The sequence below is a fragment of the Anser brachyrhynchus genome, assembly GCF_964034855.1.
Source record: "Anser brachyrhynchus genome assembly, chromosome: 13".
Classification (NCBI taxonomy): Eukaryota; Metazoa; Chordata; class Aves; order Anseriformes; family Anatidae; genus Anser; species Anser brachyrhynchus.
In genome coordinates, this window is record NC_137708.1 from 17128365 (window position 1) to 17140946 (window position 12582).

The window sequence follows — 12582 nt, forward strand, 5'->3', positions numbered from 1 at the left end:
CCCTTCTGTGTTCCTTGGTGTAAATCACTGAGCTTTACTTCATTTCATGGTCCCGTGAATTGCTCGGATGGTGTGTTTAAAGAAAAGATCATTGCATCCTGACTTTTGCATGGTTCAACCTAGTTTCTCTCTGCTCCCACTAGGAACACAATGATGGATGCTTCATGTTGTTGTTATTGCTACCATAAAATTGGCCAGCTCACAGGATACAGCTTCAAATCCCTTTCCACATGATGCACCCAAATCAAATCCCTTTGCACCCAATGCAGTGAGATGCTGCCAGTGAAATATTTATTGACAGACTGGTGATTTGGATGCATTGCAAGGTATTGAGTAAAGTCTGTTTTTAAGGCAAATAACAAAATGATAAATTCCTGAAGCCAGGAATTTCAGGCATCATAAAAAGCATTTATTCTTTAAAAAAAAAAAAAGAATCAGATACACTTTGTGTGAAGACCTTGTTTCTTTAAAACAGTATCTTTGAGCTTGAAATCTAACTAGTTTGGGAAAAAAAAAAGTTAATCAGTTTTAGGTTCTGTCCTTGGTCTTGATTAATTAGTCTTTTTTTTTTTTTGAGCAGGTTTTACAGCCACAGTGCTCTATTTGTCCCTCATTGCCATGTAGCAAGCCTACTCAGAAATGACAAGTAGACCATCGAGAAACTGGCTACAAAATGCTGCTAAAAGTTAGTATTTTGCCCATATAATCACTTTCATAAATAACAAGTGTTTAAAGAAAAGTAATCTGAAAAAATGACATTTTTTGAAATCTCCCTTTAAAGAGACACTGTATAAGCTTGCAAATCACTCTCCAAGTTCCTAAGAACTTTCTAAACGGCAGTTTCTGAATTATTACTTTTTAAAAAAATTTACTTTTTGCCTTTATTTTCCAGTCTTGTGACTAAGCAAATCTGTTAAGTTTTGCTTGCTCATTATAGCTCCTGTCGCTCTCCTGGTGTCCTTCTGTAGCTTATTGCCTATGCTTAGGAACACAACCACCCTCAAGAGAAGCCACTTCTCTTAATAGTAGAATTTAATTATTTTATTATTAAAATCTACATTATAAGCCTAAACTGTATGACTGTGTCCATTTTGAAACAGAAATAATTTGCGACAATCTATTCTTTAAATCACAGTTTCTAAATTCTTGCCCCAAAGAGCACACTCCGTAAGTTCCTTTGCTGAATGAATATGGGACTTTTAAGGAAGATGTGTAGGCAATATGAAAGAACCTTTCACACAATCTGATTGTTGATGCCCCTTAATACCAGCTTATTTTCTTGCCTTTTTTTTCAAGGGATGCAGAAACCAATTTCTGGCAGCTACATCAAAGCGTAGTGGCAGATTTCCCTTTGGAAGTCAGAGCCTGTTTCAAACGTCTCTTTAAGTCCTGCATGTTTGGAGACTTGGGTCGGACAAGGTGGAGGCCTCTTCGTTTCTCTCCGTTGCAGCTTCCGATCATCCTGCTGACCTCCTGGCAGAGCTGCTGGAAGGCTTCATGCACTCCCTCACAGTTCTCCCGAGCTGACACTTCGTAGTAAGTACCTCCCAGTTCACTTGCCAGCTGGAGTCCTTCTTTGGAGGACACCTGCCTGGCTCGCAGGAGGTCTCCTTTGTTTGCCATCAGAAGCAGGGGAATGTTAGCATTTGGGTGAATCTTGCGGATGTGCTGGTATAGGGGCCGGATGACTCGGTAGCTCTCATATTCTGTGATGGAGTAAACAAAAACGAAGCCATCTGCCCAGTAGATTGAACGGTTTATCTGCTCTTGGCAACATATGCTGTCAGTGTCATCCTGCCGTCAAAACCAAGAGGTGTGAGATTAGAAAACTGAGAACAGGGAGCAGACGGAGCAAACAGTCCTACAGCACCATTAGCTACTCAAAGCTGTGTATTAGTACGGCTGTTGCTCAGCAGACAGGCAGAAACCTCTCTGTTTGCTGGGGGATGCACTGGGGACAGGATAAAGTTCCTCTCTGTCTCAGTAGCATATGACAGACAAGGAGCACAGTAGTGGAGAGGGATCAAAGCCAATCGGTTAAAAATAAGAGAACAACCTAATACTGAAATTTAAAAGTTCATTTTGGATTCTCTGGTAGTAAATCCTTATGACAGCAACCTGCCCTTTTATTGTGGATAAAATTGGGATTGGCATAGTAGGAGCGTTAGAAAATCTCAGCAGGCTAGTCATACTATTGCAAGTGAATGGTTGTTCCCCAAGGTGTTTTTTAATGTCTTTTTCCAATTCTGTATTGGATGTCTCCATGGTTGGGGGTTCTCACTAATTCTGTTAAGTGAAGCCTGACAGGTTTTACTGCCATATAGTTTTCCAAATAATCAGAAGTAAAGTTACTTTGAAAGAGCAATTTGTTGCAAATAGCCAATTACTGGCACTGAAAATGAGGCGAAATCTCATTGCTCATTTATGGAGCTGCCGTGGGTTTATATTACTGCTTTGCTGGTCACAAGTTTGTTCTGTCCATCACAGCTCCTACTCAAACAGTCATAGCAGTCACCAGCATGGGGAATATAAAACAGAATACAATACCACAATACTGTGGAGCTTGAAAAGAGATCTGCTCACTTTTCTAGATGACGGTATTTTCAGCTAATCCTCTACCCTTTGTTATCCCTGCTGGCATGTTTCCCAGCTAGATAGGGAGATCAGTGCTGCAGTTATTACCAGTATTCTTGGTTTGATAAGAACTGACATTCCTGTCAATAATCCAGGCTTTCTGGAAACTTGCAATTTCTTCCATACCCAACAAGACACAATACACATTAGGCCCTTGCTGAAGTTGTAAGGAATTAGAGGCTCCTGGGTGTTTTAGTGGGAGTTCAGCATCATAAATAAGAGTCCAACTTTTTTTTGTTATTATTATTGCTAAATTCTATTCAAGAAATCTTCATGAACTTTAGTAAGACTTAGGACAAGCATTTTAAATCCTCTCCAAAGCCCACTAATGTCCATGAATGTTTTATCTAACAGTTACTGGCCAACAGAATATGCCCAGTAAACAATTCAGTTCAGGCTGTGGAGGACAGATCCAGCACAAGAGGTCAGATAGTATCTTCCTAAACTGAAACAGGCAACATTTCACATACTTCAACATCATTCAAAAATTGTTTTGTCATGTGTGTATGATGCCATGTAATGACTCATTCCAAAGGCATAAAACACCTGGAAAAGCACTTAGAGGTTTTTTGACAGAAATCTAGTTTGTCATAGGAAAGAACAAAAAATATGTTAAAAATTTAGCCACTGTTCAATATTAGTTATGGAAATTTAAAATATTAGAACATATGCTCCAATATCTATCTAGCTACATAACACTTATCTGCCTTTCTCATACATTTTAACAGGATTTGCATGTGCTCAGCAATCTCCCAAAACAGATCACGTTTGTTTAGACATCTAAATATGAATTACAAAGCCTAACTTCAGGAAGCAGAGGTGGAAAAGAATGAGCAAAACTGATTTGTTCTTTATGGTGCGTCAGACAGTTTAAAAGAAGGACCACAGACAAGACCCTTTTGTGGGAAGGAGGAAACAGGGTATCTGAAGGCTCAGAGTCTAAATAAGGCTTAAAACTTTTAACAGCAGTTCTTCTAACTGCCCTTTTGATATACCTATTTGCCCTGTACTTATTTCAGTATGGGCAATACAGGCACTGGCCCATCATACCTAGTAATTCTTTGCTCTTGCCAGATCACAGTAATACAAACTTAAATCTTAAATGTCCTTTATTAGCAGCGAAATTGTTTAACAGATGTCCTGATCACTCTCCTCTCCCCCGCTCCCCACCCGAGGGAAGAAAAAAAAAAAAAAAAAAGAAAACATACAGGGTTGCATAGAGAAGGAAGAAGGAGCCTCACTAGCAGCTTTGCTTGAAACGTAAATGAGAGTGAACTCAGCCAGGCCAGGGCAGGCTGTGGGAAGAAGGGCAATTTGCACTGTTGGTGTCTGAGTTGTATCCAATCTGTAGACAATTAGCCTCTTTTCACCAGCAAACTCCTTTATGGGGAAAAAGAACTAATTGCTCTGGCAAGCGTTGGAAAATGTTTTGGGAGAAGGTGTACGTTCAAGGGAGCCCTAATGAGCAGGAATTCTCAGTTACTCCAGCTAGGCCCACCCAGTAGTGAGATGGATGGATAATCCCCAATGGAATGCTTTATTCAGGAAAATCAAAGGCTAATGGGCTACTTTTTAAATGGAAATCTCTGCTCCAGAATGAATTTTGAAACACACAGTCATTTGCCACGTATAGTCCAAGCAGCAATGAATCACCTAACAAAACCAGTTATCTCCTTGCTTCTGTTTCTCTCTTAAACATTAACATTTCCAGTGTGGCAAGAATCCTGAGTGATTCCACATGACTTCCTCCTGAAACACTCTGCTCAGCCTGCCCACCACAAACAACTCTCTTAAGGATTTTAACAGAAAATCTGACCTATTCTCACTCAGTCTTAAATTCTGTTCAGGAACAATCCTTTCAAATGATTTCAGATACATTATTTGATGCCAGCAGAGATCCAAGCTAAGATAAGCATGTCTGTGGGAACTTTCGAAACAGTACAGACCTTTGATTGGGACAAAGAAAATGAAACTCCTTCCTAACTAAATTAAAATAGTTCCTCACTAGGAAACCTCAGCTGCTGGCATTACTAAATTTTGCAGAGCTCTGGTTACAGTCTCTGAACTTTAGGGCAGAATCTTAGTTAAAACAGAGAAATCAGAAAATAAACATGTATCTGGTGTGAGAGGGGAGTTAAATTCATTCAATCCCTCCTTTCTCCAGGGGACAGAAGAGAGAAGGGATTCCCTTTGCTAAGCCTATCAGGCATTCCCTATTGTGCGTAATCACTACCGATAGCTCCTCTTTGCTATGTCTTCTGTAAGCAAGCTGGCATAGGGTCTTTGTACAATTAAGTCCCACTTGAATATTTGGAGGACTTCCATAATAGCTTTTGTTTGCTTTTTAGTGTGCAGAATAAACAAGGTTTCTTCTGCTCTGTGCACCTCTCACAGCAGAGAGTTTGGAGCCTTGTCAAGGCTTTCCACTTCAATCTGCTTCTGGTGGTCGGAGAAAATGCACATGCAAGCTGAGGCTGGGGGAGCTTTGCTTACCCTGTTCTGTAATCTCAGGGTGGAACAGCTCTTCACGAGCACAGAAATGAGCCCATGCTCATGGGTCCACGCAGACTAAACAGGATATATAAAGCCGTCCAGGGCTAGCTTGAAAGTGGATGAGAGATGGTGGTGTTCCCATCCAGACATATATTTGGCCAAGTCTGAGCCCAGACTGAGGTTAAAGCCAAACCTAGAAGTTTAGATTTGACGGCGACAAGAGGATGCCTAATTTTACCATGAAATCTCAGCTATTCTATAGGAATTATTGCTCTCCTGAGATTTCCAACATTCCTGTAAAAACAAACTTCATCACAATTCCTGCTGCTCTGACACCATTTTCATCATGTTGTTCTACATGTAAAGCAGATCTTCAAAAAAAGACATCTTTATTTTGGAATCTGTTTGTAAGAGTATTTATAGAAACAGGTTCCTGTTCAAATATTAAACCTTGAATATGTAAAATAAGAATAGAAAGAGGGGTATATGTAAAAGCCAACAACTGAGAAATAAGGAATGAATAAAATTAAAACATGAAAAAGTAGGGAAAGCATCGAAAAGCACCCTAGCTGGAAATGACAGTTTCTGTGAGGCCTGTCCCTTTGAAAAGAAACACCTTTTTTCCAGAAGAGAGATTCTGGGTGCACCGAAATATGTAAGGTGAGCCAGCTGAGCCTCTAGGCAGGTGAGTTTTCTGCTGCACAGAGACAGAAACTATTTGACAGGAAATAAAACAGGGAGTTGGCAAGAGCAAGCCAGCCTATGATTTTCCTGCTATCTAGGCTTGGGATGTAGGTATGTATTTGAAATAGATTTGGTTTAGTTCTGACTTACTCCTAAAAAGAGCCTGATTTAATCTCTTCAAGGGCTCGTTTTGGTGGGGGTAAGGTACCCCTGTTAGTCTTCCTTTGGGTTTGAGCCCAGGTGTATTTCTGCTGGAATACTAACAGATGACAGTGCTGGCAACCAACAAGAGATAGTAACTGTGTTGTAAACTACTGATGCACTGAGCAGATGTTTTACCTCCAGTGAAACAAAGGGAGTATCCTGCACCTGTAGGGAGATCTGTTCCCCATCTATGGTGAACTTTCTTGAATACAAAGCACCTGGTGGAAAAGCAAAATCATTAGAGGCAGGGACTGTAACAACAAAGAAAGAGTGCATAAAGGCAAAATGGAAGTGTCAAAATCTAGTTTTTGAGGCTTAGGATATGTAGCTGCTTATAGAAAAGTGAAAGGTACCAGGGAGGTTGAGTGGCTGTTTACTTAAGTAAAGTGGTTTTGTATTTGCTGTGTGCTTGGATGTTCCCACTGTAGCCCTAGGATGGTATATGGGAAGGGTGGCACTTGTAGTGAGTCAAATACTCAGTTACAGTGGGTGCATCAATCCCAGTCAGGTTTCCAGTCCGTTTTGTTAACTTTTTAAAATGTGGAGGGCACATATTTTTAACCTCAAGCCAAGCTATCCAGGTGTTTACTCTAAAATAGGTGAGCTGCTTCCTATTGCATTTTTCTGAAGTTTTTTTTTTTTTTTTTTTTTTAAAAAAAAGAAGTATTCTAGTTTTGGACACAGAGCAGGTGAGCATATACAGAATACCCAGATGCTCTTTGGAATTTGTATGACCTTAGCAGTCAGAGTTTGGTTGAAATCCCCAGAGAGTAAATCAGAGTTCTGGTTAGTCTGAATGACTGATACTCAAGGTCAAGCCCTGGCAAAGTGTCTAGGGCTGACCCAGCTCTCATAGGAGCATGACTGTTCTGGGCTTGACCTTTATTTTGGTACTGGAGTGCAGATGAAGTGACAAAGAAAACTAAGTTTTGATCTTATGAACTATCTGTGGTTGTGATAAGGACAGCTTCAGAGACTGATGTCATCATCGTTTTTCTTTGGAACTTAATGCAAGTCACATGGATGTACAAGAAATGCTATATCTACAGCTGTTGTGTTTGACCTTTCAGAGTTGTCCAAATATAATTGTCATCGCTACATTTTAAATGATGTACTTCATCTCAAACCTAGAGAAATCCCATCTACTGGAGAGCAAGGAATTCAGACCAACAGGGAGGTCGGTTAGTGACAATAATGCTGTCACTTCTGAAAATTATCTTTGTAAGATTTGATTCAGGGAAACAAGTGCTTTTATTCCAGTGGAAAAGATTCTGAGCTCATAGAAACATTTACAATATAAGGAAATTTAATATGGCAAAGTTCACTGCATCTGGATCCAACATTATCATATTATATTTTAATACTGACTCTGTGAGGTAATATAGCCCTCCTGGGAATTATTTATTTATTAAAACACATCAGATTTTAAGCTGCTTAAAAAAGATGGTACTACTTTATGGGAAGATACTGCACCCCTGAACCAGACAACATATTATTTCTAGTCTGTAATGCGTTGCAGAAAAAAGATCAGGTACTTCCAGACGCTGTGCTCTTACTTATACCCAAGTGGAGGAAAAGCATGCTTGAGTGATCACAAATACAATACCACCTGTTTCTTATTTCTGGCATATTTGTTTCCTCTACAGCATGGCTGTTGGGCTGGTAGCTTAATGAGAAAAGCATGTGGTTCTCGGCACCAATCCATTCCAAAGCTCAGAAGTCTGACTTGATCTACGGTCTCCCATAGAAAAGATGAAGGAAAAGAAAGAGAAATAGTGCAGGCAACCGTCGAGGTTACTTAGGGTCAGTGAGAGGGAGCTGTAAGGAGGAGCTTTCGGACTGTATTTCATCAGACAGGCAGAGATCAAAGGTGTCTTGTACTGCCATCTCCATTCCTAGCTCACCATTCTAAATCCAGCATGTCTCTCCAAAGTGAAGCAGTCACTTCTCTGAATCCCCTCCTCTTTCACCCCAAATCTGAGGCGGCCTACGTGTGGGATGTGCTAGTAGGTATGCACACGGTGATCCCTTCTACAATGCTGGCTGATACAGTTAGCACTTACTTGGAACAGAGGCTGAGAATTAAACAGTCCACACGAGCACATCCCCTGAGGTGTCGGGATTAAACAAGAAACACAGTAGGAGTTTGCATGGCCACTTTGCTTATCTTATGGAAAGAAGACTTCAATTTGGAAGTCTCCCTTGTCATAAAAGAGACTGAAAAAAGGGAATACAAAGGGAAAAAAAAAGTTCTGAACTGCCTTTTACACACTTTGGAATTCCTCTGGCTTCCCTGGGGTTGCAGAGAGAGCAGCATTGGGTTTCTGCGGTTTAGTCAATATGCAAGTTGTTCCTAGAGTCTGCATTTTAGTATAGGTATGTCCCCAAGCAAGCCTTTTACTCTGATCCTTTTCCTTCAAGTTGGAAAAAAAAAACAAACAGCTAAAAGGATCATAAATAATGAGGCTTTGATTTATTGCTTTCATAGCTTGAGGCTATTAACTGAAAATATGCACCTTATGGACATCTAACACTGCTTGGCTTTCCTGTAATATGCACCAGTCACAAAATTGAGTAGATTCCTTTTTAAGCTATCTGCAGCACTGCAGTAGAGAGCAGACTCACCAGTATTGGCTTCATAGTCTCCAATAAATCTCTTAGTGAGAAAGCGCACAACCAGGGCTGTAAAACAATGAAAAAAATATGGGTCTTTAATGTGAACCAAAGTCAGTCTTTGCAGAACACATGTAATATCTTACTGGAAGAGTTAGTATAATATGAAACCAAGCTAATCTTGCTATTGCTCACATGCTATTCTGCAAATCCTCTCTGCACTCACACACACACACACAAAAAAATAGCAACTTGTACTGTAAAATACCCCTCCAGTTCAGTGAGGCTATTCAGTATAGGCTGTGGAGGGCTGCTTGTTGTGACCGCGGATATAATGATCTGACCTTTGGTTTAAAATAATTTAGAAGAGTAACAAGCCAAACCCTTACTATACTGAAACTAATCCCAATACCAACTTTTAGACCTCTGTGCCATATCAGAAGTGTGGCCGATGGATCAAATGGCTCTTCCCAGCCTTAAAAATCCTCAGTACCCCTCTAATGAAACCCATTAGTGATATCTAAGCACACCCAGCAAACAAACTGCATGTGCTGTGCACACACAGGTCATGGTGTGGCATTACCTCCTTATTCATCTTAACCTGTGGTGCTTTCATACACTATTGGATTACAACATTTTCCTTTTTTTGGTCTCTTTATAACATTTATATCTCATTTTTGGCCACAGGAATTTATATTACTGTAGTGCTTTCATCTCAGCAGATTCCTAATAATTTTCAAAACCACTCAGTTAATATCTAAATAAAAAGTTTTGTTCTGCAAGCAACTGTATCAGAGATTTCATTTAAAACAATCATTTTTCTCACAGTATGTACTGAGTCACCTCTTTGGTACATTTACATGGGCAGCCACCTTCAGCAAGTTACCTAAAAATAATACAGAAACAGCTGCTTCAAATCCAAAGCAGGGAAACATTTTACTGAGTGCTGTGGAACCCCAGATGCAGTAAAACAGATCTTCCCGTAATTATTTCTGAAATCATGAACCATCTACTCCAAAGCAGTAATGCTCCCTCACCCTCCTTTCTTCTGCTCTCCTTTGGAGAGTAATACAGGAAGATACATCTCCTGCCCTGTTATTTGTCCACAGAGCATATATCATTTACAGCAGGAGAATAAAAATCGCTAGCCCATTTTTTTCTGAGTGGAAATTTAGATGTTAATCCCTCTGCACAAGACCCCGGAGATTCATTTGTGAGTACAGAAGTCCCCACGCACTGGCCGGCTGCACAGACCTGCAGCAAATCCTCCTGGCAAACCAGGCACCGAACAAACAAACATAAGCACGAACTAACTTCGAATGCTTCAGCTGCAATGGTTAAAGGGGTTGGCACAGCCTTGGGTCTGTCGGAGCCACCGTCGCAGGCAGCCAGCAGCAAGCAAAGAGCACGAAGGACACCTGTGGGCTTACCTGTCTTGCCCACGCTGCTGCCACCCAGCACCACGAGCTTGATGATTTTGTTGGGCACGCAGTCTAGCACCGGGTACTCTGGTATGGGAAGCAAGAGAAAGTTAGTAGAATACTGTGACATCGTATCCTGAGAGATGAGACGCATGCCAGAAGGGAGAGCTGATCAACTCCAGTAGGAGTTGGGAGACAAAGGGAGGAAAGCAGCTTCTCAGCGTCTGCTCTGGGCTGTGTATCCCCGGGCAGAGAAGCCTTCTCATTTCATTGAAGTAGCTTTCCCAAGGAACGTTACAGCCACCGGCCTCCTCTTCCCGATGCCTCTGCTCAGACAGCAACTTTGGAAAGCAAAAGGAAACTTTTTGATCAACCCCCGTGAAAACTGACTCCTCCATTCCCCAGCCAATCACGAGGGAAACCAGGACATTCCTCCAGCCGGGCACAGAGCGTGTGCCTCCATCAACCACGCTCCCTCGCTCCCCGCTTTATCTCCCCGCCGCCTGGTTTGTGTGCTGCCCCTTGGCTCCTTGCTAAAACGAGATTCTTCTGTGTTTCAGTCGTCACAGCGGCAAGAGACAGTCACCCCGGTGCCCTGCTCTAATTCCACTTTGAATCATCCCGTTCTGCCTGTCTAGTTTCTCTGCATTTTCAATGGGCTCCAGCTCCAGGCTCTGTTGTTTTCCCTGTCCTATTGTGTCCTGCAGTTGGGCCCCTTCAGGGTGCCGGAGCTGATGGGACACTCCTCTTCAGGAAAATAAACATTCCCCCCCTCCCCCCCCCCCCCCATTTTTCAGACAGCAGTAGGTTTTTTATTCCAAAGTACAAGCTCGTATCTGTATCCTCCAGGATACATTTGATATGCTGGGTTGTGCATGTTATTAGTTGTAATTGCCCACTGGAATGTGGGTCAGCACGGGGTTGGGGCACTGCTGTTTCTCTGAACATGGAAAAGTGAATTTAGGGCTGACGACAGGCTTGGGAAGGCTAAAGAAGCCAGTATCCATCAGAGCCAGACAGAGGGAATGAAGAAAGAATGACTTCTATAGGCAAACCCGGTGTAGTTTTAAGACAGCTGGCAGCTGCAAGGTCTGTAGGGATGACAGCATGTAACCGTACACGGGCTACAAGCAACTCTCAGTTATCAGGGATAATGGGGAGGGAAGAAAAAGGGACGAGCAGTGGGGAGGGAATGGCCCAGATAAAGGAAAACTGCAAATAATATAAAACAGATGTAAATGAAACTACAGAAAGTACAGTCCGAGCATTCATCTCTGAAAAAACTGGTCAAAAGAGATCTGCAAAGGGTAGGGCTGGCTTTAGACAGCGGTGGGAAGAAGGAAGCCTGGTGCAGACAGCATTCTTCTGAGACGTGTACTCTGCCACGCTGCGTGGGAAACAGAGATATTAACTGAAAGCTAATCCACCCACAGATCTCAGAGACCCGAGTATGCAGATTTCTCCTGTCTTCTGCACGCTCCTACCAGGCAGAAGGTAGGCATGGCTCCTTACAGAGAGGCTGCAGCCACCAGTAGAGCTTTTTCTGCCTAGACGCTTTCATGCAGCTGCTTTCAATCACAGCACACACAAGAGTTCTCCCAAGCAGGTTTTGGAGGCCGGGGTATCACAGTGAGCTAGCACAGGAGGAAGGGGAATCAGGCTAGGTCTCTAGATTACCACCCCTCCTCAAAGCACTGGGGGCCAGGTTTTCAAATGATCTCGATTTCCATGCCAGCCTCACACAGGACCTGTGCGTGCTGAGCATGAACTGGGTGCAGAGCTTCAGAAAAATCCAGCTTTGGTGCACAGCAGTCCAGTAAAATAAGCACAGGATGCAGAAGATTTATGAATGTATCACTTTTCCAGGGCTCGGTTTCCCCTCTAAAAACTCCTTCTGAAGCTGTATTTGTGCTGAGTTGTTGTGTAAGTGTGAAGGGTTATTACTTTGACCATCATGACAGTCAGCTGATGAAGAGGGAGAACAAAAGGCCTGGAGGGCTATCCAGCTCGTGGCACTGGGAGGGAGACACCAGATCCTGTGTCTTTTGGGACATTGCTCCTATGGGAACGGTTTTAAATCTTCCAGTGTAAATTGGCTTCCAGATTTTTGCAAACACCCAAACACTGAAAAATCTTTTCCAGGAAATTTCATTACCAGGGTGCTTTCATCTTGCAGAAGTTTTGTAAGAACTGGCCAAATGAAAGGAGGAACATGAAAATGTTCAAAATCTTGTGGTCGATTAACAGGACACTTTGAAATGTGTTGTTGAGCTGGACAAAATGATAAATTTTAGGATTAGCTAGTAACAGTATGTAAATGTCCCCCTCCCTAAGTGTAGGATGTTGGAACCCTTATTACCATTTGCTATTAAAAGCATATGTGAGTGAGTAATACAAAGTTATTCATTGTAAGTCTTCCTATAAAAACAAGTGGTAATATATCTACCAGCTTCTTGGTGGCCAGAACAATTTCATCCCAGGGAAAAGGGCCAGATAAATTAAGCAATATCATGGGGAATGTTCTATATGAGCA

At 42.0% G+C, this 12582-nt stretch overlaps 1 protein-coding gene across 1 annotated transcript; it reads right to left on the reverse strand.

Moving 5' to 3' along the window:
• Positions 1-387: 387 nt before the first annotated feature.
• LOC308176901 (ras-like protein family member 11A-like) lies at positions 388-10433 on the reverse strand. Its single transcript, XM_080553324.1, has 4 exons — positions 10059-10433; positions 8641-8697; positions 6151-6233; positions 388-1794 (listed from the first exon to the last, which is right to left on the reverse strand). The coding sequence occupies exons 1-4, from the start codon at positions 10201-10203 to the stop codon at positions 1327-1329; spliced, it is 753 nt and encodes a 250-aa protein (XP_080409450.1). The 5' UTR covers positions 10204-10433; the 3' UTR covers positions 388-1326.
• Between the last annotated feature and the right edge of the window lie 2149 nt (positions 10434-12582).